The sequence below is a fragment of the Thalassophryne amazonica genome, chromosome 11 (genome assembly GCF_902500255.1).
Source record: "Thalassophryne amazonica chromosome 11, fThaAma1.1, whole genome shotgun sequence".
NCBI lineage: Eukaryota > Metazoa > Chordata > Actinopteri > Batrachoidiformes > Batrachoididae > Thalassophryne > Thalassophryne amazonica.
This window is the reverse complement of record NC_047113.1, coordinates 16,361,554-16,374,977: the sequence shown is the minus strand read 5'-3', so window position 1 is coordinate 16,374,977 and position 13,424 is coordinate 16,361,554. Positions and strand designations below refer to the sequence as shown.

At 43.3% G+C, this 13,424-nt stretch overlaps 1 protein-coding gene across 4 annotated transcripts in view; it reads left to right on the top strand.

Annotated features, from left to right (window-relative positions):
• Positions 1 to 1,767: 1,767 nt before the first annotated feature.
• gria1a (glutamate receptor, ionotropic, AMPA 1a) overlaps positions 1,768 to 13,424 on the top strand; it is a 262,134-nt gene continuing 250,477 nt past the window's right edge. For all 4 annotated transcript variants that reach the window (XM_034181029.1, XM_034181028.1, XM_034181031.1 and 1 more), the window contains exon 1: positions 1,768 to 2,002. In XM_034181029.1, the coding sequence (XP_034036920.1) occupies positions 1,828 to 2,002 (175 nt within the window). In that variant the 5' untranslated portion in view covers positions 1,768 to 1,827. The remainder of the gene's footprint in view (positions 2,003 to 13,424) is intronic.

Sequence of the window (13,424 nt, the reverse complement as noted above, 5' to 3'; positions counted from 1 at the left end):
CACTCTGGCATGCCACATGTGCACTCGGCAACTTCACAGTCGTGGGACACTTAGACAGATTTCACTGCCAGTTTGACAGTGATTGTCTGCTGACTGTTATCACGTTAATAGTGTAATTGGCCACACATTTTCTAAGTGCCAAATGAGTGGTGTTAGATGTGTGTGTGTGTCACCTGGAATTTGGCTGACACCTGCCATGAGAGGGATCAGTGGGCTCTCACAGCGCATACTCTGTCTTTCAGCCACTGGTGTGCGCAAATAGTTGTAGCAACAGGTCTACGAGGCAGCTACGATTTTACATGTTTTGCACATGATTCCTGCTTCATGCACTTTATGCACAAATTGACCAAATTTGCACTATGTGTGAAGGGGCCCTCAAGATATCAAATACAGGTGCATGGCAATCCAGAAAACAAGACAATACAGTCATCAATTTTAGATTAATTGAAAGCATAAACCAAAATCTCTGCATCAGCCATTTATGGAATACGTTAAATTTGTTGCTATATTCTGCAACTTAAAAAAATGTAATGATTGCTTACCTCAAGTGTTCTTACTCATTACTCGATGTATTTTGATTTATCACTATGAGTAATCACACATATATTCAGTGATAATGTTAACTGGTCATACGGTTGTCTACTGTATGTTTCACAGTACCAGTGACTGTCGTCACACTCTTCTTTGAATTTACAAATAGGAAATTATATGGCATCCAATTTATGGACTGAAGCCAGGTGAAACTCTACATTCTGTATGTGACAGAAATTATTTGCTTTAATGGCAACATGACTGTCATTGCATTACTTAGTTTGGAATATCTGTGGAAGAAGCGCTAACTTTTGTGAGAATAACACAGGACCTAAAACAACCCAGAGGTACCACATACTTTACTGCAGAGATTTGGGGAATATTGTGTATCTGTGTAAGAAGTGCTAACTTTTGTGAAAATAACACAGGACCTCAAACAGAACTGAGAGGTACCCCATACTTCACTGCAGAGAATTTGGGAATATTTTTATCACACAAGACCCATTGTGCTTAATTGGATAAATATTAAGAAAACCAAGAAAAAAACCTCAACAGAAATGACTAAATTGTTTTCAAGTCCACAGCTGTGTAGAGATCTCTAGTATCAGAAGCTGCAGTCAGATCCAACAACCACAGTGAGTAGAAGATCATTTATCCCTTTATTCAGAACAGTTACTGCAGTGTGTTAATTCCTCAGTCCTGACTAAAATGGTTCGAAAAGATTGTTAGTGGACAAAGAACAGTTTAATTGGAGAAAGGCCTGTAATTAGCCGACAATCCAGGCTTGAGGAAAGGTTTTAAACTAAATTAAAGAGAGGACAAATCATGGCAGTTTTAAGAGGAGTAGCAACATTGCCAGGCATGAGTGACAGGTTAACAATATTCAACTTAGTTTGTGCTAATCGTGCCTACAAATCATTAAACAGTTTTGCCATTGTTGTTGTTATCTGCATGTATTTTCTTGGAGCAATAACTGATGAATGAAGGTACCATTCATTTATTGTGTTTTTAATCACAAAACTGCAGTTTGTTGTCCTGCAGTTGCAGAATGTCTCTTTGACAAGATTATTTCATTTCCTGCCATTTTTCACAAATATTATGTGTTTTTCAGTTGTGTAGGAGTGATCAATTTTTTATTCATAAATTAATAATCCATAATTCTCAATCTGGGAAAGATGACACACTAACATTTTTCTCCTTTCCTCCTTATTTTCTTTTGTCTTTCTGGCAGTTTGCTCCCAGTTCTCCAAAGGTGTGTATGCTATCATCGGCCTGTATGACAGGAAGACAGTAAACATGCTCATGTCTTTTTGCGGTGCACTGCACGTCTGCTTCGTTACGCCATCCTTCCCCATCGAGACGGCTAACCAGTTTGTAATCCAGCTGAGGCCTGAGCTCCAGGACGCCTTGGTGGGAGTGATCGAACACTACAGCTGGACAAAGTTTGTCTACATGTACAGTTCAGAGTCAGGTAAGGACCTCCTGGAGACATTTATTTATTTATTTATTTTAAACATACTGCATGTTGAGTTTGCCCTATGTCGACAACAAGCAGGCACTGGTCATAGAAATATATTCAAATGAAAGACATCAGAGGGTTAATGCATACCCTGCATGGTCTACACATTGAGGTTATGAAGTTACATTTGGAATTATGATTTCTATTTTCAGGAGTGCATTCAATGAGCTTTGGTCCCTCAGGGTCATTAGGTTTTGTTTTTTTTAAGTATACTCAACAAAAATATAAACGCAACACTTTTGGTTTTGCTCCCATTTTGTATGAGATGAACTCAAAGATCTAAAACTTTTTCCACATACACAATATCACCATTTCTCTCAAATATTGTTCACAAACCAGTCTAAATCTGTGATAGTGAGCACTTCTCCTTTGCCGAGATAATCCATCCCACCTCACAGGTGTGCCATATCAAGATGCTGATTAGACACCGTGATTAGTGCACAGGTGTGCCTTAGACTGCCCACAATAAAAGGCCACTCTGAAAGGTGCAGTTTTATCACACAGCACAATGCCACAGATGTCGCAAGATTTGAGGGAGCGTGCAATTGGCATGCTGACAGTAGGAATGTCAACCAGAGCTGTTGCTCGTGTATTGAATGTTCATTTCTCTACCATAAGCCGTCTCCAAAGGCGTTTCAGAGAATTTGGCAGTACATCCAACCAGCCTCACAACCGCAGACCACGTGTAACCACACCAGCCCAGGACCTCCACATCCAGCATGTTCACCTCCAAGATCGTCTGAGACCAGCCACTCGGACAGCTGCTGAAACAATCGGTTTACATAACCAAAGAATTTCTGCACAAACTGTCAGAAACCGTCTCAGGGAAGCTCATCTGCATGCTCGTCATCCTCATCGGGGTCTTGACCTGACTCCAGTTCGTCGTCGTAACCGACTTCAGTGGGCAAATGCTCACATTCGCTGGCGTTTGGCACGTTGGAGAGGTGTTCTCTTCACGGATGAATCCCAGTTCACACTGTTCAGGGCAGATGGCAGACAGCGTGTGTGGCGTCGTGTGGGTGAGCGGTTTTCTGATGTCAGTGTTGTGGATCGAGTGGCCCATGGTGGCGGTGGGGTTATGGTATGGGCAGGCATCTGTTATGGACGAAGAACACAGGTGCATTTTATTGATGGCATTTTGAATGCACAGAGATACCATGACGAGATCCTGAGGCCCATTGTTGTGCCATACATCCAAGAACATCACCTCATGTTGCAGCAGGATAATGCACGGCCCCATGTTGCAAGGATCTGTACACAATTCTTGGAAGCTGAAAATGTCCCAGTTCTTGCATGGCCGGCATACTCACCGGACATGTCACCCGTTGAGCATGTTTGGGATGCTCTGGACCGGCGTATACGACAGCGTGTACCAGTTCCTGCCAATATCCAGCAACTTCGCACAGCCATTGAAGAGGAGTGGACCAACATTCCACAGGCCACAATTGACAACCTGATCAACTCTATGCAAAGGAGATGTGTTGCACTGCATGAGGCAAATGGTGGTCACACCAGATACTGACTGGTATCCCCCCCCAATAAAACAAAACTGCACCTTTCAGAGTGGCCTTTTATTGTGGGCAGTCTAAGGCACACCTGTGCACTAATCATGGTGTCTAATCAGCATCTTGATATGGCACACCTGTGAGGTGGGATGGATTATCTCAGCAAAGGAGAAGTGCTCACTATCACAGATTTAGACTGGTTTGTGAACAATATTTGAGGGAAATGGTGATATTGTGTATGTGGAAAAAGTTTTAGATCTTTGAGTTCATCTCATACAAAATGGGAGCAAAACCAAAAGTATTGCATTTATATTTTTGTTGAGTATATCTGACTTCATGTTATTGCTTCGTTTCTTCATCATGAACTCACCTATACCACTGTATCACAAATATTTTACCGATCAGTATGAGCTTTTGAGCCCCTTCGGTAGCAGCAAAATCATGGTAAATGTGCTTTCTGTGATATGCTGTGCTTGAACTTGACCTTTTATGCAAGTTGATGAAAATGAGTCCAGTTTTTTTACAGTTATTTTGTTCACATGCACAGCGATTGTAATTCCCTGCTCACACAGCTGTGTGCTGGGTAACAAGCATTCATTCTGATATATATATATATATATATAAACACAACCCTGTAAAACTACTTTCTGTCATCCTTCAATACCGATATGCGAGGTATTGTTTGGGGAATTCCTTCATAAATGTAAAAGCAGCAGTTCCACTGCATGCACACTGAGACATTTAGAGGCAGTTTTCTTCATATTGCCATGGTGACAGCAGTTGAGGCTGTGATTGTGCAGCAGTGAACAGACAGAACATTTACTTTAGAGAACACAGACAAAAACATTGACCTACACTTGCTAGCAGATAAATCACACAATGGACCGGAACCTTTCCAGTGCATGTTCCTCAGTGGTGAGCTGCATATAGTGCAGAGGCTGACAGAAGGAAAACTGCACACCTGTCAGCACCAGGTGTACGTCCTCTTCATGGCCTCATGCTTCCTTCTTCTCCTGCTCTCCGACCAATCAGCTATCCTTCCCATGATGCCATGCCATCTGTGCCAGGTGTTGTGTGTTTTTGAGCATGACGATAAAGAATGTGTTTGCGGATACATGCGCACGCTTGTGTGCAAGGGTGTGCTCCCTGCCGAAAACACACTGTGCAAATTTGGATACGTTCTTTTCAGAGCTTGTATCTGCTTATGTGTCTGAAGTATCCAAGAGAAGTAAGGGTGCTTATGTTGGCTTTAAATGGCACCTGCCATCATGTGCAGCTCTTCACTCTGCAAACCCTCAAATTTGTAGTGACGTAATATTTTGCTGTGAATTACAGCCTTTCTCATGGATGTTTGCTGCAGAAACACCCAAATCAGACTGATTTTTTTTGTAAATCTTCTGTAATACCATCATTAAACAGCAACCAAATGCTGGACCGTAAGTGAATGTGTTCATGTGCAAGTCTGGATATCAACACTAATCGTGACGAGACTCCATCCCCATACCCCAGTTACCCTAGAGGCCGAATGAGCCCGAATGTCATCCGAATGGCAATTCAATCTCCATTTGGGCAAAGTCGAGGTGCAATCTAACACCTCCGAGAGCATTCTGGGTGCACTCCAAACAGTCCAGCCTGTATGTTTAGTCCATGTTCAAAACATTTGAGGTACAGTCAAGGTGGAAAAACATCATACATCGAGGTGGACTCTAACTGTATTCTGACTGCATTCTAAATATGCTCACAGTGTCAAAACAGCATTGGAAACAGTCTGATCGCGCTTGAGAGACATTCACCGTGGGCAAGTATTTTTACTCTTGCAGGCATGTCCAGGACTGCACCCCCATGCATCCCGTTTGGGGTGCGCAAAGGATATATTGTAAAGTGCAAAGTCTGTGGCACACATTCATTTTGTGAAGTAGACGTGAACATTGTGCAATCACGGGTGATTCTTTAACGACGGGCACTATTGGCCTTGTAAATGTAATTTCCACCACACCATTGCCTTACAATATAAAGCGCCTTGGGGCAACTGTTTGTTCTGATTTGGCGCTATATACATGTGCTCTGATGTCACTGTTTATCTCCATAGAAACTACCCAAGCAATCTTTCATACAAACTGTTTAAAGGGACATTACAGTGTTGTGGTGGAAATTACGGCAATAGTGTGGGACAACTACATTTTGTTTAAAAAAATCACAACAGTTGTATGACATTGAATACCCCAATTATGTTTAGATTATTTTACTGATATTTTATTCAGAGATATTTTAAAACATTAGAAAAAACATTTCTTTACCATTCATTTTTATCATTGAAGATCAAAAGTCTGGGTGTGGGACAAGCACAAAACAGCAATATTTGCATATAATGATGCTGAAAAAAGGTGAAAAAGTCATCATAGACTACTAGAACAAATTTCGTAACACACTTTCATTGTAAAGATAACTATAAAAGTGTGAAATTTCCCTTTTTTTCTGTTTTTCATACAATATGATCAAAGGACATAATAAGTGCCCGTAGTCTTAAGAATCACCCTCATACCAAATACACCGTGTGTTGATGTGAGTTCATGCATCTCAGAACTGCGGGGCAGCGTGCACATCTGAACGGGGTGTTATATCCATAATAAACTTTATATTATAGATATATGGTCATTCCCTACCATGGCTTAGATAATCTATCTGACATATTATGATCATCACAGCTGTAACTAGAGGTGGGCGATACCGGGAATTTTGGTATTGATCTGATACCAAGTAAATACAGGCCCAGTATTGCCGATATTGATACCGATAGTCATACTTTTTCATATTTAAGCTTCATAGATCCAAAGGATTCAAAAGACCTAGGAGGGAATTTCACCAAACATTGTACTTGACAACAAAATGCTTTATTATCACAATCAACATTTTTGTTTAAAAAATATCACGCAACACAATTTAAAACAAAATCTCCTGAGGTAGAGGGCTGACAAACCACAATACAAGGACAGACAGAGAGTAGACTTTTATGAATCTGTGTGTGCAGCAGTCAGTGCGTGCGGGAGAGAAAAAAAGCTTGAGTATCGATCTTTTTACACGAGGATCGTTCAGTATCAATACCAGTGTTGGTATCGATATTATCGATATTAGGATCGATCCACCCACCTCTAGCTGTAACAACAGGAGCAGATGTGCCATGTTGCTACCCCACAGCGAGTCAATGCGCTTCAGAGGCTTGTCACAGCTGTAATACGCATATTATGACCTGGACACCATCAGACTCTTTAGGAGGAATGACGTTCTGACTGTATTGCCAAGCCATTACAACATGAATAAAATAGAATATGTCTCACAGCAAAGGGCAAACAACAGCCAGGCTGCAGCCGGTAGTAAAATCACTGTCATCCTGGGAGCGCCATGTGATGGTTACATCAGCCAAGTGTCAATGGCACATGCCTTGTCCACAATGAAATACATATCTCATATGACGTGCCGTCCAGTGTCACAATGCACGATATTCAGCTGGACAGCAGGAGGCCCCGTTGCATGTCATGGCACGTAACACACGATTGCAAAGTCCAGACAGTATGTCATGTGAAGCACTAACCGATTGCCTGGACACACACTTGAACCACAGTGTGATCATCTCATGGACCTAATATCCTGGAGAGAGGAAAGGCGTGAGGCTGTATCAACTGATCGCTCCTCTGTGCGTGCGTGAGCTCATGTCTGATCGCTCTGCAGCACATGCGCGGGGCTGTATCAACTGATTGCTCCGCTGTATGTGCATACATGACAGGAATGGCACGTCTTGACAAACACAGCACTCCCCCTTGCTTGCTTTCCAACCAGACGTCTGGTGGCAATCGAACTGCAACTGTATGGCATTCAACATGCATTCTTCTTCTTCTTACTGCAATCTGACAGCATTCTAGGTATTCGTACTGTATGCCAACCATGTTTGGACTGCAATCGTACGCATACATACAGCTGTGCACGAATCAGTCGAGGAGGGACCCGCCCACATTCTCAGTGGTTGTACGGCATGCGTACACGACTGTCTGGATGTCTGTCCCTCTCGACTGCAAGTTTGACGGGGCCCTGAGACTTACTTAACACCAAATTTGTTATTTGCATGTAGCATCTGAGCCACTGAACTGTTCATGTGTATATATGTATTTACTTGTACACCAGGGAAGTTTTCAACTGCATGTGTTACATTACTGCTACAGCCAGCTTAATCCTTCCATATCATTTGACAAATGCTTTCACTTACACTCTATGGATCTGATTAATGAAAGGTTTGCAGGTGTAAAACCTTGTGCAAACATCATATCTCCCACACTTTTGTTCACAAGGACTGCACACGGTGCACACCTTGTGCAGTCCTTGTGAACAAAAGTGTCACTCCTTTTATTTTCAGAGGGCAGAATTTGTGAAAAAAAACTTTATCTCCCATTCTTGCTATGATAAATAGTATTCAGTAATTGATTTCCTTCCTCTCTCAATTGCCCGATGTCCATTTTTCCAAGTGTCACATTGAGCCAAAATGGTCTTTATGACAGATAGATTCTGTAACGACATTATCGTTCTGCAGGGTGCCTTTCGTGGAACACCTTACCTCCGATCATTCTTATCAGGCTAATTGAGATTTATATCAGTGCTCAGCTACTTAGATACATGGAATGCAATTTAGGTTTGTGATTATCCTGGATCAAGTGTATCCATGTGGATGAAAGTATCGACCTTATAGAGGCATTCACTTATCCTGGCAGACATTTATGTCTCTGGGTCTTCAGTCTCTGCATGATACACAGGACAGAGGTGTCTGGAAATGCAACCATGAAATCTTTGCAGCAAAATAAAGGTTTTTTGGACTGGAGTGCTTCCAGTCTTGCTGTATGGTTGTGGGACTTGGACACAGTTGGAATGACTATGTGCCAGTTGTCATTTATTGTGGGAGATTCAGATTAGATGTATCATACCGTATGTGTCAGGGGTTGGAATGGACTGGTGGTCTGCTTAGGGTACCATCCATAACTGCCCCTTCACACATAGTGCGAATAAAGGACAACTCAGGGTGACTCACGGCAAAACAGCTCGTATGATCGAACCACGAAACATCGCGACGACGGGCAGCCATGCACGATGCCGGTGCGATGGTTCATGCATGCGGGAACACACTGCCAGCAGCTACACAACATGGTTACACATCATGCAAATGCTGTGAAGAAAAAAATAAATAAGAAATTTAAAAAATGCATGCTGCGACAATTTTGTGCATGCGGGAGAACAGCAGATTTTCAATGCAGCTGCGCGATATGGTTACACTGCTGAAAATAAAAAATAAAAATTACATGCCACCCACAGGACTCGAATCCACGCCTTCCAAAAGCTCTGCTTGCCAGTCAGAAACTTTACCACTGAGCTACGATTGCTGTCCTGTGAAAGCTGTGGAAACCTGCCTGATAGGAGGAAGGAGATGGACATATTTAAAATGAAATAAACAGACACACCATATAAAAACACTGCATTTATTAAGCGGGCAATACAAATTTGATCCGTCTGTTCCTCTGTAGATGACCCATGGTCACAGACATACAGTCAAAAAAATGAAATGAATGATGAAGCAGTTCGCTCTTCTCATGCCCACATCTACTCATCCAGTGCATCCAGCTGGCTTGCGCATGTTCTGCCCAACACGGGTGTTTTGTGGATGGTGTGCCGCAGCATTGACACTGCGTCATATGTAACAGAGCTCACGTGGGTGATTTGACAGTCATATCACCCGCTGCATGTTATGATCTGACTGTCCATTTCAACCTGGGGGTAGCCTGTCAATGTGCACGCCGTGCATGCACTTGCTTGCTGCAGCCCGTTGCCACAGTGTTACATGTTTTTTTTTATGTCAAAGTGATGACACCAAGCAGACACGTGTGTCACAGTAGGCAGTTTTAGTCCATGTCCGTCCAAACACAGTATGCGTTGTCCCGTTGGGATGTCCAAAGCGACAGATCTCCACAACTGCTTCTGTCGGTGGATACACCTCCTGTCAGATTAGCGCACACACCAAAGTCACACTTGTGGGGCACTTAGACAAATTTCACTGCCAGCAAGACAGTGATTGTCTGCTGACTGTTGCATGTTAATAGTGCAAATGGCCACACATTTTCTAAGTGCCATGCGAGCAGTGTTAGATGTTCTTGCGTGTCACCTGGAATTTGGCCGACACCCGCCGCGAGAGGGATCAATGTGTGAAGTGGCCCTAATCAAGGTCAAGAAAAACCTAGAATAAATTCAAGAACAGTTTTGTCTGCTATTTATATAGTGTAATATTGAGATCAGCCATGGAGGTTCATGATACACAACCCCAATTCCAATGAAGTTGGGTTGTTGTGTCAAATGTAAATTAAAAACAGAATGCAATGATTTGCAAATCCTCTTCAACCTATATTCAATTGAATACACCACAAAGACAAGATATTTAATGTTCAAACTGATAAACGTTATTGTTTTTGTGCAAATATTTGCTTATTTTGAAATGGATGCCTGCAACATGTTTAAAAAAAACTGTGACAGTGGTATGTTTACCACTGTGTTACATCACCTTTTCTTCTAACAACACTCAATAAGCATTTGGGAACTGAGGACCCTAATTGTTGAAGCTTTGTAGGTGGAATTCTTTCCCATCCTTGTGTGATGTACGACTTTAGTTGTTCAACAGTCCGGGGTCTCCATTGTCATATTTTGCACTTCATAATGCGCCACACATTTTCAATGGGTGACAGGTCTGGACTGCAGGCAGGCCAGTCTAGTACCTGCACTCTTTTACTACGAAGCCACGCTGTTGTAACACATGTAGAATGTGGCTTGGCATTGTCTTACTATAATAAACAGGGACATTCCTGAAAAAGACGTTGTTTGGATGGCAGTATGTGTTGCTCCAAAACCTGGATGTACCTTTCAGCATTGATGGTGCCATCAAAGATGTGTAAGTTGCCCATGCCATGGGCACTAACACACCCCAATACCGTCTTTTTCCTCTTTTGTCCGGAGGACACGACAGCCATGATTTCCAAAAACAATTTGAAATGTGGATTCATCACACCACAGCACACTTTTTCCACTTTGTGTCTGTCCATTTCAAATGAGCTTGGGCCCAGAGAAGGCGGCAGCGTTACTCTGATGTTGTTGATGTATGGCTTTCGCTTTGCATGGTAGAGTTTTAACTTGCACCTGTAGATGTAGCAACAAACTGTGTTAACTGACAATGGTTTTCTGAAGTGTTCCTGAGCCCATGCAGTAAGATCCTTTACACAAAGATGTCGGTTTTTAATGCAGTGCCATCTGAGGGATCGGTGGTCACGGGCATTCGGTGTTGGTTTTCGTCCTTGCTGCTTACGTGTAGAAAGTTTTCCAGATTCTCTGAATCTTCTGATTATATTGTGGACTGTATCCCTAAATTCCTTGCAATTGGACTATTTTTCACACAGTTGTTCTCGAAGTAGTGAACCTCACCCCATCTTTGCTTGTGAATGGCTGAGCCTTTTGGGGATGCTCCTTTTTAACCCACACACTGCACTCACCTGTTTCCAATTAACCTGTTCACCTGCAGAATGTTCCAAACAGGTGTTCTTTGAGCATTCATCAACTTTCCCAGTCTTTTGTTGCCACTGTCCCAACTTTTTTGAAATGTGTTGTAGGCATCCATTTCAAAATGAGCAAATATTTGCACAAAAACAAAAAGCCACTCGTTAGATCTGCTCGTACAGTGGTGTCTGCCCCGTGTCTGCCACAGAAATCATCCAATCCAGCTGCATCTTGGACAGAGCAAAAAAGAAAACAGTATCAGTCGGCCAGAAAAACTACACTTAAGGTATAATTTGTCAGCATTAAGCAACAGGAAAGCAAAAGAACTACTAAGGTAATCGCTGGCCACTAGCCTTAAGCTTCACTAACAGACCCAGACTTTAGATAAAGTTGTGCCAGTCATGCGCCTTTCAGCCTCATTCGTGTTTTGTGTGAAGGGGCCATAAACAATGTTCTGTGATAATTATCTGAAAAAGAATTCAGAAATCAATAAAGTTGAAAAAAAAACATGACAACACCACAAAAAACTTCATTTCAAGTGCATGAATTAAACACATACTCCTGTCATTTGATCACATCAAATTTAGCTTATGAAAAGTCACTTCTAACACGACTTTTGTGGAAGTGGAAACTAGTGTCGGCAGAGGTTTGTGCTCTATACCGGGGGAGGTGATGGTGTAGTGGTTAAGGCATTGGGCTTGAGAGCAGAAGATCCTTGGTTCAAATCCCAGCCTGACTGGAAAATTAATAAGGGCCCTTGAGCAAGGTCTTTAATCTCCTATTGCTCTCGGTGTGTAGTGAGCGCCTTGTATGACAGCAACCTTACATCGGGGTGAATGTGAGGAATTATTTGTAAAACGCTTTGAGCGTCTGATGCACATGGACAAGCGCTATATAAATGCAGTCCATTTACCATTTCTACGAGGGCGGTGCTCTGGTTTTTACGTTGCTGATGGCTTGCAGATGTGCATACCTGCCAGCTTGGTGGACTGAAGCAATACAGATCTTCTTCTTGCATATGAGTGTTGTAAAGCTCATCCAAAGATGTTGGCCAGGTGTTGAAAGCATCTCTCTATATCATCATTTATGGTTGTAAGGTCATGATGGGTGGGGTGGGGGCAGTGGTGGGCACAGTTCTGCTAATTTGCTAACTGCTAATTATCGAAGATAATGTTTTCATTATTGGATTAGCTTTTCAGATAATTTTGAAAACCATTATCGGACTAATTATATTCCGATACGTTTTGGTCCGATAATTTTTAGACTGCTAACTTATGTGGTAAACGAAGCTGAATATCTACAAACATTTATAAAATTTAAAATCAGTTGAGCACCTACCTGTTAAATGTTTTGTAGCAGATATGTTGTGAAAGTGTAGGAACACGGACCCACAACAGGGGGCGCAATGAACGGACAATGGAGGAAGGTGAATAACAAGGTTTACTATTGTGAAACGAGCACAATGAATACAACAATCACAATTTGGGGTCGAATCCGCTGGTGTCGTGTGGGCAGGCTCGAAGGTAGGAGACGTCCGTCTCAGTCGAACCGAAACCACCCAGATCTCCTCTGCCACCGAACCCTGGAAATACTGGAACCGCCAAGTCCCGAATTCCCAGGTGGCCACTGCCTCCGCTCGTCGGATCCGGTACTGCTGGCGGGAGAGAGCAACAACACAGGCGTGGATGCGACAGCACCCAGCAACGGAGAGGGGAGAAGCCGCCTCCACCTCCAGTTACAGTATGACAGGCAGGTGAGTACTTATCCAAGCAATTCAGCTGTCCTGAAAAGGTTTAACAAATCTGTTAGCTATTTAGTCAGAATATAAATGCAGAGAACGTTACCTTCGTCTAAAGGCGATATCTCGGCACTGAGGTGGAGACGCCGTCCTCCTGATATACCTCTGTGCTGAGTGGAACAGCTGTGTCCGGTGATGGGTGACAGCTGTCACCCAGGCTGCTCCCATAAGGCGGCAGCGCCCTCTGGTGCCTGGAGCCCGCACTCCAGGCAGGGCGCCCTCTGATGGTGGTGGGCCAGCAGTACCTCCTCTTCAGTGGCCCACACAACAGGACCCCCCCCTCAACGGGCGCCTCCTGGCGCACGGCCGGGCTTGTCCGGATGGCGACGGTAGAAGTCGGCCAGGAGGGCCGGGTCCAGGATGAAGCCCTTCTTCACCCAGGAGCGTTCCTCGGGACCGTGCCCCTCCCAGTCCACCAGGTATTGAAAACCCCGGCCCATCCGACGGACATCAAGGAGCCGGCGTACAGTCCAAGCCGGTTCCCCATCGATGATCCGGG